Below are 14,121 nucleotides of genomic sequence, written 5' to 3'. Positions count from 1 at the left end.
AGCATCTGTTTAAATAACTTCACCTTCTTTCCCCTGCTTCTGCCGTGTCAGTAGTGTTGATATGCAAGCTGTACTCACACTAAAAATACAGTAGAGAAGTTTTTCAATATTTTGGAGTTCAACCAGAATTAGATCCAACGCTATACGACCCACGATGGATAAAATAGAAACTGTTACTTTTATTTACTTTAAAGGGAAACTGAACTGATACCGAAGACATTCACTCGATCCAAAAAAAATGGTTAGTCCTTTTTATTGAATAAATAAAAAAAATGTTAAAGTTACTCATGACTATATTTTCTGGAAGGTCACGTAGACCAAGAAAAAAAAAAAAATACAGACCACAATCAACACCGTACACCATAACAGGTTAAATAGATTTTGTGCAGAAAAACCTGCATCACAGATAAGGGTAAAAGGAACAGCATCAACTCATACAAGAATAAATACTTCTTTCTTGTTATAAGAGTGAAAAAAATAAATGTACCTGAAATATAAGGAGCTATTTGGCAATGTCAGACAGGAAGACTGGCTGTTCTTTCCTTAAATTCTCATTTTTCTCATCAACCCAAATGTAAGTGAGACTATTTTCCATGACAGTTGACCCTCCCCTAGATGCAGTCGCGTATTGAAGCTCCATCCTCGATGCCCCTTGCATACAGACGGACCAACTGGCCATGAATCCTGAGAGAGGGGAATAAAGTAAAAGAGTGGAAGTGGTAGTTACATAACAATGTTATGTATGAACAATTATTTTTCCAATGTCAGGTTAGAAATTGAAGATGAAAGGAGGTGGTATGAAACCCTGGGGATTTTGTGTTTGTTCTCAACTTTATTTCATGTGTTAATTTGAAGCATCTTTTTCAAAATGTTTTTTTTTTTTTTTTTTTTTTTCTCTTTAAAGAAGGCAATGCAAAACATACTTCTGGACACATTACAAATGCATAGCTGAAGAAGACACTGGACTGGCCTACTTGAGGTCCTAACCTGTTTCCCAGCAAAGTATTCATGAAGATTTTTTAAACAAGTAATGATAATAATAATAATAATAATAATAATAATAATAACTATGCATTACTTTGCAAACTTTTAGACGTGTTTGTAGTGATAACGAGACAAAGTAACACCTGAAAATACTGTATTGCTCGTATATTCGATGTCAGAATGCATGTTAAGCTTAACTGTCCAAACTGTTTTTATTGCTGGTCGGAAATGCAAAATTCATGCAAATCAGGAAAAGAAATAAAGCAGATGAGACAAAATAAGAAATATATTGCGTTCATTCTGTCTGCAATTACATTAAAGCCATTGTGAAATTATGCATAACTCTGATTTTTTTTGTTATTAGTATTTCCCATACTATCTTAACACCTGCTGAAAGTATAATTTCAGAACATAAAAACATAAGATGTTGGGTGCTCTTACCTGCAGTGGATGTCAGTGAAAGGCAGAATCTCCCCATCGCAGTTCCACACTGATGCAGTGGGATCTTTTTTGCAACACAGTCCACACAGGAAGGGAATCGCTGTTTTTTTCTCTTTTTTCATTCCCCGTTCCATGGATCGTTCAGCGAGGTGATGCTGAGATCCATCTTTGCTTTCAGTCTCTGCATATGCTCTTTCTTCTCCGTCCTGTTCTTGAATTGGCTCTCTACTTTCCTCTTGCCCGTTTTCCTCTTTGCCTCCTGCCACAGAGAAACGGACTGCCTTGACCCGATGGACCTCCACAAAAGGCAGATCAAACTAGGAAAAATAGGAGGAAACCTGGCTTTGAGTGCTTTAAAAAAAAAAAAAGTTTTTTTTTTTTTTTTACTCCCCTGAGTTTACATAAGGAACCCACACCTGGTCCTGTGTGCTCGTGTGCCTGTAGAGGAACCTGAGGAAGCCCAGTGGGTGAGTGTCCCACACTAGGATGAGGTCCCCAGTTCCGTCTGCCAGGTGGGCAGACGGAGAAAGACCCTGGGGACTTCTAGCACATGAGCTGGACATACAAGTGAGAGACACACACTTGAACTTGCCCTCCACTCTCACCCATTCACCTGCAGAGGAAAAGAGAGGGTGAGATGTATCTACATTTAAAATAAAAAAAAACCCTACTAATGTTGCTCTTCAGTTTGATCATTTAAAGGAATGTCCCATTGCTTCACTGTTGCACCATTTAAAAAAAAAAAGCAATATTTAGGAAAAATTACTACTTTACCTTCTGACTCAGCACTGAACTGGCCGGAAGAGTAGGAGCTGTATATGGAGCCCGTGTCAGAGGAGTTGGGGAAAAGTCTTTCTGTGCTTCTGGAACACACACCACACCTACACACACCCATACATGACAGAGAATTTCACACAAGTTTAAGTCTGTGAAATACCAATGTCCTCCACTTTGACACTCGTTCACGAGAGTATTTAAAACCATTTCCTGTCTGGCACACGCAGCTACCTCAAACAAAGACAACAGCAGGCATTTTACACAAGAGCAAGACTCACATTTCAACTAGATTAAGTTCCTCCTGTATTGGTCTCTACTCTCCTTAAGATGCACCCAACACCCGAGTCCACACAGCAGGTGGTAGCAGTTACAGAGTCTCAAAATGTGAATTTGAACCATTTACCTGGTGCCTGGATAGTAATGATACGAGCCACATGAGCGTTTTCTTTCCCTCTAATCAGACAGGTTTAGAGTTACAACAAATCCTCCTCCACTTTCACATATAACTTGCTGGGGACACTGAGGCAATGCGCACACACAGTCAAATATATATATATATGTATATATATATATATATATATATATATATATATATATATATATATATATATATAGTGGGGAAAAAAAGTATTTAGTCAGACACCAGTTGTGCAAATTCTACCACTTAAAAAGACAAGAGAGGCCTGTAATTTTCATCACAGGTATATCTAAATTATGAGAAACAGAATGAAAAAAAAAAATCCACATTCTTTAAAAATCACATTTTGTGATTTTTAAAGAATGTATTTGCAAATTATAGTGGAAAATAGGTATTTGGTCAATTACAAAAGTTAATCTCAATACTTTGTTATATATCCTTTGTTGGCAATGAGACAGGTCAAATGTTTTCTGCAAGGTTTTCACACACTGTTGCTGGTATTTTGGCCCGTTCCTCCATGCAGATCTCCTCTAGAGCAGTGATGTTTTGGGGCTGTCGCTGGGCAACACGGACTTTTAACTCTCTCCAAGGATTTTCTATGGGGTTGAGATCTGGAGACTGGCTAGGCCACTCCAGGACCTTGAAATGTTTCTTACGAAGCCACTCCTTCGTTGCCCGGGCAATGTGTTTGGGATCATTGTCATGCTGAAAGACCCAGCCACGTTTCATCTTCAATGCCCTTGCTGATGGAAGGAGGTTTTCACTCAAAATCTCACGATACATGGCCCCATTCATTCTTTCCCTTACACGGATCAGTCAACCTGGTCCCTTTGCAGAAAAACATCCCCAAAGCATGATGGTTCCACCCCCATGCTTCACAGCAAGTATGGCGTTCTTTGGATGCAACTCAGCTTTCTTTCTCCTCCAAACATGACAAGTTGTGTTTCTACCAAAAAGTTCTATTTTGGTTTCATCTGGGCTTATAACAGTCTCCCAATCCTCTTCTGCATCATCCAAATGCTCTCTAGCAAACTTCAGACGGGCCTGGACATGTACTGTCTTCAGCAGGGGGAACGTCTGGCACTGCAGGATTGAGTCCCTGTGGCGTAGTGTGTTACTGATGGTACTTTGTTACTTTGGTCCCAGCTCTCTGCAGGTCCTTCACTAGGTCCCCGTGTGGTTCTGGGATCTTTACTCAGGTTCTTGCGATCATTTTTACCCCACAGGGTGAGATCTTGCGTGGAGCCCCAGATTGAGGGAGATTATCAGTGGTCTTGTATGTCTTCCATTTTCTAATAATTGCTCCCACAGTTGATTTCTTCACACCAAGCTGCTTACCTATTGCAGATTCAGTCTTCCCAGTCTGATGCAGGTCTACAATTTTGTTTCTCACGTCCTTTGACAGCTCTTTGGTCTTGGCCATAGTGGAGTTTGGAGTGTGACTGTTTGAGGTTGTGGACAGGTGTCTTTTACACTGATAACCAGTTAAACAGGTGCCATTAATACAGGTAACGAGTGGAGGACAGAGGAGCCTCTGAAAGAAGAAGTTACAGGTCTGTGAAAGCCAGAAATCTTGCTTGTTTGTAGGTGACCAAATACTTATTATACCCAGAAATGTACCAATGAATTCAGTAAAAATCCTACAATGTGATTTCCTGGATTCTTTCCCCCGATTCTGTCTCTCATAATTGAACTGTACCTATGATGAAAATTACAGGCCTCTCTCATCTTTTTACACACACATACACACACACAACAGACCAAAAGTTTGAACACACCTTCTCATTCAAACAAATGGGGAAGTGTGTCCAAACTTTTGGTCTGTACTGTATATATAAATAAACTTACAAATGCATGCATACACACATAAATACTAGTATTTGTGTATTTATGTATTTTCATTGCTAATGCATAAATCAGTCGCGTTCCAGTGGAACAGCAATAGTTTTTCCCATGGTTAATGTACAGTGACATTCACTTGCACAAGAAATGTGTAGATTTGGTGACATGCACATGATAAACAGTGGGTTCTTGGGAAACAGCTTCATGAAAATGGAGAAGTAGGGCATGCACAACAGTAACATGTTTTAACTGCTGAAAGTTGTATCGTATTATTCACTTCTCTGCTCAATGGATTTCATGTGATTATGCATGCAAGTGTTAGTGAGTAGTCTGTGTTTTACCCAGAAAGGCAGCGTGTTTTGTCCCTTGGGCTGGAGAGTAGTGGGTCTGCTGGTAGATACTGAATTGTTCCTGTGTAGGTTCTGTTGCTAAGGTACACCATTGTGCCTAAGAAAAAAAAAAAAAAAGGGTTATCGAAATATGCACAAAATATTATACTGTATAAATACACACACACACGCACGCACACACACACAATGTAACATCCAATCTATTTGAGCAAGCAGTCATTACTGTTCTCTACATGGATCATCAGTGCAGACCTGAATAGTCATATCTTAGAGGTCCCATCCAGCGATGTTTTTCGCTCTCAGCCAGTACGTCCCCATAGAAACCATAGCCCAAGAGAGACACTGAGTAGCACACTAGAGAGGAGCCATGATGGACTGAACATACATCCAAAGGCTGAGAGTCTCCTGAAATTTGTTATGTGAAATCAGAGGAATTATACATTCATAACATACATACATACATACATACATAACAAAAAAATAGGCGCTTTAATTGTATTAATGTCCCTTCTCACCAATGATGATGTGCAAAGCTGAAGTAACAGGGTCGATCACCCCCAACGTGGCATGGCACACACAGTCCGTAGAACCTACAACAGATATTTTACATCAGAGATTGTGTACCCCAGCTGTGAACTGAACATGATGAGATTATGAATAGTTAAGAGCATTAACCTGCAGGTATGATGCCAATGTGAAGTGGACAAGGCTGCAAAGTGACAGCTGGATCATTCTCACAAAAGCCTGCCTCTTGTTGTGTACGCCCAATCACACCATGAAGTATTTCGCTGAACATGCCATCCCCACCCACGCAGACCACACTGTCAAAAACAAATATGTGGGTGTCTGTTATGTGAGAGCACCTCTGGGCAGGCTCAACTGTTGTAATGGTCTATTAAGGCTGTAATCACACAAAATCTGTTGGCCCTTACCCGTCAAAGCTTGTCAGATCTTTCTTCAAGAGGTGGTCTCTGGCCTGGTTTGCCCGTTCAGTCACTAAACAATAGATTGTATAACTGCTTTAAACTTCACCCATAAGAGTATCCGCTCTTTTTGATTTGACAACTGAACCTTTCATGAAGTCAAATGAAGGAAATATTGCTCAGCTTTACCTATTACATGTGAGCAGATACCAGCCAGCTCAAATAATGGAGCGACCAGAGAATGATAAATCTGTCTTCCTTTCTTCTTTCCTCCAAATGGGTTGATGAAAACCAACAGTCTGTGTGGACGCAAAGGACCTGAAAGATACATTTATAAAATTGCTCATTTGCTGCAAACCTCTGATCAGCAGCAGGTGGGGAATTTGAAAGTTAATGAATTTCAATTGTGAATAAATTGCCTTTTAGAGAATATGAGAGTTTGCCCCTACTGTGAGTTTTTAGAGCGGTCCTTAGCTGTTTCGTCCACTGGTCTCTGAGGTCCCGACTAGGGCAGCTGAACTGAATCCGGCCCAATTTCCATAGCAATCCATGGGAACCCCCACTGCTGTTACGCTTCACATAAAAAACTGGAGGTAGATGACAAATAAAGAGAGCTACACCATGCTGTAAAGCCACAATATCAACTGTTGTAATCTTAAAGACAGCAACATGACATCCACAGAAACTGTAACATCTGTAATGATTCACACCATGCTTTTACCTCACCTGTGAAATCTTTGTCCGTAACCTCAACACACTTCTGGGGCAAAACCTCCACCTGGCCGTCCTCCACTCCAACCACCTCAGCCACCGGCACTGAAACTTTAATATGCACAATAAAAACCCACAAAATTACAATATTTCACACACACAGGATAATATTTTAAATCAGAATGTGACATGTGCTTTTATTAATATATAATCTATATTGCCTTAAAAATCATGATTTGCTGGAAAGTTTTTAAAGTGCGTACACAGACAGAATTATGAATAAATTCTAGTTTCACAGTTTTTTAAAACATTGAGGATATTTCAGTATAAAGGACAACCCTCACATCAGGCACGTGGTTTTGACTCTGTTTTCCAGCTTGTGTTTTCAGTAAATGACCTGTTGGTAGACTATGTCAGGCGTCCTGTTGGTGCTGATAAACAAGTTATTCACGTTTTGTGTGTGTGTGTGTGTGTGTGTGTGTGTGTGTGTGTGTGTGTGTGTGTGTGTGTGTGTGTGTGTGTGTGTCAGTGTGTGTGTGTGTGTGTGTGTGTGTGTGTGTGTGTGTGTGTGTGTGTGTGTGTGTGTGTGTGTGTTTTTTCACGCAATGGGTTTAATTAAAGACTTTGTGCAAAAGGGGTGGATTTAATGTGTTTGTTGTGCTTCCCAGGCGACATGTAAAGTGTTAATATTGTAGATAGAAAACAGGTTTCTCTTCAACGCTTCACTTTGTTTTTTTGTTATTCTGTTATTATATTATGTTATTCTGAATATTGTATCGTACGAAAACACTTTAAATAATTTTACATTTTTGAGTTGGTCTTTTTTGTTCTGTTTTCAGTCCTAAAGTAGGCTATATGTTTAGATACCACTCACCTGTTTTCTTCTCGCGGTTCTTCTTATCTACCTCGGTCCACTTGAAATGCCAGCCTGTGAGGACAGCCAGGTATCTCTTAGTCCCGATCCACAAACTTGACTCCAGCCGTAAATCGATCTCCATCTGGAGCGCCTTTCCTCACAACGTCGTCCTCGTCTCCCAAAACACTGCTCCTGGTCACATTTTAACCACACAACGTGTACGTCTCTGGGACAGAGCAGGTCGCCTATCTGGTTTCCCCATCAGTCAACAATAAAGCCCAGTGTCTCTCTTTTCCGACATGTGAAATATGTTCATCATTCTCTGATTGGCCCTGGCTCTTTAAAAGACACACTCAGGTGAAATGTTGTGGACACCGCCCTACACAGCAGTGTTATGCAAAAAAATATCCGTATCCTCTCCCCACACCCTTCCTTATAACACCTGCTTGATTTGCATGGTGGACTGTTGATTGGATGGAAGTATCTGGAGGACTGGAGCCTATCTATTAGAAAGAGGATGGATGGATGGATGGATGGATGGATGGATGGATGGATGGATGGATGGTGAATCAATTAGATCCGGCTCTCCATTAAACCGAATCTATCATAGTTGATAAATGGAAAAAAAGGGGTTTACACAATTTACAAGTAAATAAATGTATTCACCATTATACAAAACTTTTACAACATTTACAAACGGTTAAAGATCAAATTGGGGGTGTTTTTAATTTAATATATTATAAAATATAATAATAATAAAATAATGAAAAAATAATAATAAAAAAAAGGATTTCCAGTGCATTATTTCATATGCCGCTTAAACATAGCTAAGACTGTTCCTTAATGAAGTTATTGTAAAAGAAAAACATCGTTTAACAAAATATTAATATTATGTTCTGGATCCATCCTAAATATTGTCAATTTTTTAGAATACTTCAACTATTTTTCAGGCAACATCAATTTGGGAAAAAAAATGACTTAAAGTTTAGAAAATACATTTTTTTGTGCTTCGATGAACATGTGCGTGATTAAAGACATAAAATATTTTTGCTCAAGTTTAATATGAAAAGCTACTATTGCCTAAAACTGATGGACAGACGTGGTGGAGTAAAGATGTGCAATATTTATATAGATGTTGAAATAAAAATAAATGTTGAGCTTGGTCCCACTGGGCCGGCGGATATGCGACTCTCGATGTGTGCGCATTCACCAAAACAAAATCGACGTTTGTCGTCTTTAAACTCCGAATACGAATGGAAGAGGGAAGTGTTACTTTTATTGTGAAATCTCAGGGCTTTTCCACCGGAAGTACCTTACCTTATTGTGACATGCGCACTCCCTCCCACTTTACATGCTAAGCGAGGCGACTTGGCCAGTGAAACAAGATCGTTAAATTCTACTGTTTAATTATTATGAACAGTTTCATCACATTTGTATAATTGATTTTTGTTCCCGGGCTTTGTAGGAAGTCAGTTGACAAAATGAACATACGAAACGCGAGGGTAAGTATTCTGGAAATCTCTCGGCAGCCACGCTTTTTAGCTGCAAGTGTGGCTAAGCTAAGGCTACTTCCATACAATCCACTGTAGTTGGCCACATTACCTGCATCAGCATCGTGTCGTGCATCTTTATGACGCTTATTTCTTTCTGTTTCAGCCGGAGGACCTTATGAACATGCAGCATTGTAATCTGCTGTGTCTTCCAGAAAACTATCAGATGAAGTACTACTTCTACCACGGGCTGTCGTGGCCTCAGGTGACTCCTGTTTCTGCCTCTAGTGCTTTGCCTGTCATGTAGAAACAAATAGTGAATGCGTGTTTTCTCACGCTCCATTTTTGTTTCCTTTGTTTCAGCTCTCGTACATTGCAGAAGACGAGAACGGAAAAATCGTGGGCTATGTGCTGGCAAAGATGTGAGTGTCTGTGACCACATTTCCAACTTCAAACCAGTTGATCAGCGGTGATAAAAGTTACAAATGTAATGTCCTTTTTAGGGAGGAGGACCCAGATGATGTGCCTCATGGACATATCACTTCACTGGTAGGTCTAAACACTAGAGACTAGGGGTGGGTATTGGGAAGGACCTCACGATACGCATCACGATACTTGAGCCACGATACGATAACATTGCGATATCCCGATTATGCGATATCCCGATTATTATATTCTACATAGTTCACCGAAAAATTTAAAAATGCATTACACATCTTAAAATCCAAGTTGTATATATGTACATCAGATGATAGTGATGGATCTTAAAATCCGAGTTGCACGTTCATCAGATTATAGTGACAATTCATGGGACAAACTGAGTCAAAACAATGTTTTATTATAACTATACAAGCTAAAGTTACAACATATTTGTATATGTTTTTCATATTATTTACATCATATGAAATTAACATTAAATTTAGTATGAGGTTGCTTTAATTATGTGGCAAATGATAATAAACACAAGAAAGATGGGTACTAAAACCAAGAACAGGCACAGTGATCAGTCAGTATAGATATAAATCCATAAATAAATAAACCTCTGTCCATTATTTTTCATTTTTTAAGGACAGGCAATTGTGTTATATAAAAAATAAATTATAAAATTAAATAAAACGTGAAATAAAACCTGAGCTCAGTGCAGGGCCCTCCCAGGGTTGGTAGAGAGTGGCAATGCCCAGGACTGTCACTTAGGTAGGAGCACTGGGTGATATAATGGGGGAAAAAATCGGGGATAAAAAATATTAAAAAAAAAAAAATCGATATTCAAATTTTTAATATCGATATTGAATCAGCTGGAAAAGTATCGCGATATATTGCCATATCGATATTTTTGCCCACCCCTACTAGAGACACATTTACATGTTGTCACAGAGTTGAGCCTAATGTTCAATTCGCACAGAACTGGTATTACTTTGGGACCTACAGTAATTAAATAATGACACACCCAAATCTGTGTTTCGTAAACATTTGCATGGGATAAGCGAAGTCTGTCTTGTACAAAAATGTACAGACTTTAATCCCTAGATGTGTGGTCATGGCCTTGCGCTTTGTTTAGTGATTACCCTTTAGTTAACATAAACTTTGAATAATAAATTGAACGCTTCTATTTTTCGGGTGATAGTCAAACTCTGAAAATGGCCATAGGCCTATGTGCAGTTGTCATGGTAACAGTAAACTAAACAGTAACTGTAATTATAGCTTTTGATGATAAAATGTACCGTTAGATCAACTTTGAGTTTGGTGCAAGGTCAGAAGTTTCTTACTTTATGATCCATATATGTAATTATTAAAAACTACTGCAGATCTCCAGATAATTTTATTCCAGTGTGAAAAGGACATACTTTTTTCTTTGTGATTTCCAGGCAGTGAAGCGCTCCCACAGACGTCTTGGTCTGGCTCAGAAGCTGATGGACCAGGCGAGCCGGGCTATGATAGAAAACTTCAATGCTAAATATGTTTCTCTTCATGTTCGTAAAAGGTACCTTTAGTTTCAGGCTGGCTGTGCTTTGCTTTATTTATGTATATGATCATGGCACATTGGTGATGTCACAATCCGATCACATAATCAGGAATGGGGCTGGTCATGTGATTTCCACATGATTGGGATTGACTGGAAATTATCTGATTATTACACTTTTATTTATTTATTTTTATATCACTGAATCACTGTAACCTTCAACATAGAGTAGCAGTGCTGACTAGTGAACTGACATCAGTGGTGCCAACACGGGAACTTATTCACTTAGTAAGTTCAGACCTCTTGAGCAACTTTTTTTTTCTTTAAAAAAAAAAAGAAAGTCACAGCAGGAGACGTTCACCTCTATGCATCCAAACTGCAAGTAAATCCCAAATCCAAATCTGGATGTTGTGCACTGACCGTGCGTCATTGAATAATGAATGATAATTATTATTCATATATAATTCAAATGTAATGGTAAGAGAATCTTTTTTTTTTTTTTATCTCTTCCACAACTTTAATCCTCTCTCCTACAGTATGCATTACAATTATATACAAATTGTAAAGCCAATAGCTACTTTCTTTCCTGAGGAGTTAGCAAAACTGGCTGAGTAAATGTAGAGGAAACATGAAGTTTTCTCTTCCACATTTCACAAATTTCAGCAGTTTGGAAATATTTAAAATTGGACAGTGAATGCAGTGATGCAGCAGTTTCTTCTGTTTGGAATTTGGGAATCGGTTAGACAGAAGGGACAGAGCTCCTGCTTCCTCTTTTTGTGGCTTGCCAAAGTATCGGATTGAAACTGTATCGCCCGATAAGCAAAATGATTTTACTTGAACTTTGGAGCAAAAAAAATGTGATTGGGATGTTCCTATTACACTCATTTGTTTCCACAATGTGATCGTTTTCTTTGTGCTAGTCTTCCTGTTTTCATGTTTTACTCTATTTTCTCCCTACTGCAGCAACCGGGCAGCTCTGCATCTGTACTCCAACACACTCAAGTTCCAGTAAGTGTATTGTTGAACTCGAACTGGTTCACTCTATTATTTTTTTTCCCCTTTTTTTTTTCTTTTTGATGTGGTGTATGTATTTCATTTATGTGGACTTAAATACTGAAGGCATGAGAAGAGTTAAATCACTAAACCAGAACTTTACATTGCATATCATCTGAGTTTGTGTATGGGTTTGGTTTTTGGTATCTGTTAACTGATAAAAGGTAAGGAATTCCATCAAAAGAAATAAACTAAAGCATTATCTTAATTCTTTGCAGGATAAGTGAAGTGGAGCCTAAATACTATGCAGATGGAGAAGATGCCTATGCAATGAAGAGAGATCTGGCCCACATGGCCGATGAGGTGACTTAAATTCCCGTCATGTCTTCAGTCTGTTTGCAAACAAATGGTTTCTAGTGGCTCTCAGATGAGCAAATCCTTACTTTAAATGTGTAATTTATTTTTTATTTTTTTATGTGTTTATTGCCCTGGGCACCGTCCTGCAGCTGAGGAAACCTGGAGTACGTACGTCGGGGCAAGAGGGACCCTCTGGCGAGAGTCCATCTGGCTCTGGCGACCACGAAAGGGAAGGCGAGAGGGACAGCGGAGGAGAGAGCAAAGAGCTGAGTGAAGTCAGCGAGGCAACAGAAAGCACAGATGTTAAAGATTCTTCTTCTGATTCACAATGACACCACATATGTAGATATTTTTAAAAACATCCCTGACTTCCTCTTTTTAACTCTGTGCCACTATTTATGGCTTCATGGACCAGTTGTCTGTGCACCAAAGCCTCAGCAACACATACATCTCCTGTTTTATTGATTCCTATTTTTCCCTCCTCTGATGAACAGAAGACTTGGAAATGACTCTGTGCTGTCTTAATTAAACAAAATCAACCTCTGGTCTATTTTTTTTTCTTTTCTTTTTTAGAACTTTCGTAGTTAGAGCTTTGTGACAATTACAGAGGGTTTTTCCAGTTTGATCGTTAAGTCAATAAACAAAGTTTCAACAAATTAATCTTTCAAATAATACTTCTGGTTATTTGTTGTTGAACAATAAAAGGCTTTTATATAATTAAAAAAAAGTATTTAGTGGGTACAATTATTCCCCATGTTGAAGGGAAAGAAAAAGGTTTTACTACGTAAAAAAAAAAAAAGATGACTTTCTTCCATTTCTATGTTAAAACGGAGGGTAAAAGAGCTTGGAGCTGTTTCAGAAGGTGAAATGTTATTCTTGTGCACCAAATATTTGGAGTCAAAGTTTTAAGAGGTCTCAAAGTTATATAGCTTAGTTGCTTCTAGGTCATGCCACTGAGATAAAACCTTAGTGAAGGATTGTGGAAGAAAAACAACGTATGAATATTAGTGGCTGAGTTAAAGCACTCTGGAGTTGTGGGTTCAATGCATGCTGAATAATGGCTTGAGGCCAAAATGATACCAAAGGTATCAAAGTTATTAAAGGTTGTAAAGATTTACATACAGAGGTAACTTCTGTGGCTAGAGGAAACCAAAGCAGGAATGTGATGTATTAATCTGTTCACATGCAATGCCCATAAGGAAATGCTTAACCCCGCTGGACTATGTGATATTTCCTACAAGCTGAGGCTTTGCTGCCTCCTGTATGTAAGGCATTGGGACTATCAAAGAATGATAAATTAAAATATTTTAAAACCTAGAAAGTTCAACATTTATGATTCCAGATTAGAAAACTAGTTGAGGAAACAAGATAGAAACCCAAGCCTGATGTACCAGAATGGAGACTCAGAGTAGAGTTCGTAGAGTTCACTTCATCACTCCCTACACAGAATTTGCTACATAATGATGATGTAGTGAGTAGCTGCTGGTTTCAAACACAATTTTGGACCTCAGTAAATTAATAAATGCAACAAATTGAATTAAAAACCATATTAAGTCATATAATGCAAGAGTCTGAGATACATGCTGTCCATCTGGAAGTCTAATTAAGAGTTATACTATTCTGTTTTTTCCTGTAACTTGCACAGCAGTTTCTGCATCAACACTCTAAATTTGCCTTTTCTGCCTGTGAACAAAAGGAGACAGTGGAAGTAAAAGTGTCCTTGTGCAACATCATTTAGCTCTGTGTTTGAGGAAGGAAACAACAGAAGCAGAGAGGTGCACGACAGATAAGATGTAGATATGCGCACCAGCTTTTTTTTGCACGTTTGTCTGTTCGTTAACAATTTTCTAATAGCTCAGTTTAAGACAGGGGCGTCAATTGGGTATGGCAAGGTATGGCAGCCGCCACACCTTTGCTTCAAGGGTTAAATGTAAATGTTTGTTTTTTTAAATACATTTATGGAATAAATACAAATGCAAATAAGAACAACATGATCGATTTCACTAGTTATTATACACT

General features: G+C 38.7%; 2 protein-coding genes across 3 annotated transcripts; one reads left to right on the top strand and one right to left on the bottom strand.

Moving 5' to 3' along the window:
• Window positions 1-237: 237 nt before the first annotated feature.
• Window positions 238-7,691, bottom strand: zgc:158263 (ceramide kinase family protein). The gene is made up of 13 exons (XM_061736214.1): window positions 7,321-7,691; window positions 6,462-6,557; window positions 6,185-6,322; window positions 5,925-6,053; window positions 5,745-5,808; window positions 5,488-5,633; window positions 5,328-5,402; window positions 5,065-5,217; window positions 4,804-4,909; window positions 2,200-2,306; window positions 1,842-2,038; window positions 1,426-1,742; window positions 238-684 (listed from the first exon to the last, which is right to left on the bottom strand). The coding sequence occupies exons 1-13, from the start codon at window positions 7,442-7,444 to the stop codon at window positions 612-614; spliced, it is 1,725 nt and encodes a 574-aa protein (XP_061592198.1). The 5' UTR covers window positions 7,445-7,691; the 3' UTR covers window positions 238-611.
• Window positions 7,692-8,619: 928 nt separating this feature from the next.
• naa10 (N-alpha-acetyltransferase 10, NatA catalytic subuni) lies at window positions 8,620-12,647 on the top strand. 2 transcript variants are annotated; one of them, XM_061734971.1, is made up of 8 exons: window positions 8,620-8,804; window positions 8,959-9,057; window positions 9,156-9,214; window positions 9,296-9,341; window positions 10,658-10,773; window positions 11,713-11,760; window positions 12,024-12,108; window positions 12,252-12,647. In XM_061734971.1, exons 1-8 carry the CDS (start codon window positions 8,784-8,786, stop codon window positions 12,432-12,434), a joined length of 657 nt encoding a protein of 218 aa, XP_061590955.1. In that variant the 5' UTR covers window positions 8,620-8,783; the 3' UTR covers window positions 12,435-12,647. The 2 variants fall into 2 exon arrangements, with proteins under 2 accessions (XP_061590955.1, XP_061590956.1); XM_061734972.1 differs by having other exon boundaries at window positions 8,622-8,804; window positions 11,716-11,760.
• Window positions 12,648-14,121: the final 1,474 nt, after the last annotated feature.

The sequence above is a fragment of the Cololabis saira genome, chromosome 12 (genome assembly GCF_033807715.1).
Source record: "Cololabis saira isolate AMF1-May2022 chromosome 12, fColSai1.1, whole genome shotgun sequence".
Lineage (NCBI taxonomy): Eukaryota > Metazoa > Chordata > Actinopteri > Beloniformes > Belonidae > Cololabis > Cololabis saira.
The sequence above is the reverse complement of the archived record's forward strand: the minus strand, read 5'-3'. Positions and strand labels throughout refer to the sequence as shown.

Bases quoted from the DNA above. Each gene is read 5' to 3' on its own strand.
- zgc:158263 (XM_061736214.1), bottom strand. From the start codon at position 7,444: ATGGAGATCGATTTACGGCTGGAGTCAAGTTTGTGGATCGGGACTAAG. The intron at 6,323-6,461 runs GTGAGGTAAAAG...ATCTACCTCCAG, and splicing joins TACGGACAAAGATTTCACAG to TTTTTTATGTGAAGCGTAAC. The intron at 5,634-5,744 runs GTAAGGGCCAAC...TGTTTTTGACAG, and splicing joins GATCTGACAAGCTTTGACGG to TGTGGTCTGCGTGGGTGGGG.
- naa10 (XM_061734971.1), top strand. From the start codon at position 8,784: ATGAACATACGAAACGCGAGG. The intron at 8,805-8,958 runs GTAAGTATTCTG...TTTCTGTTTCAG, and splicing joins TGAACATACGAAACGCGAGG to CCGGAGGACCTTATGAACAT. The intron at 9,058-9,155 runs GTGACTCCTGTT...CCTTTGTTTCAG, and splicing joins ACGGGCTGTCGTGGCCTCAG to CTCTCGTACATTGCAGAAGA.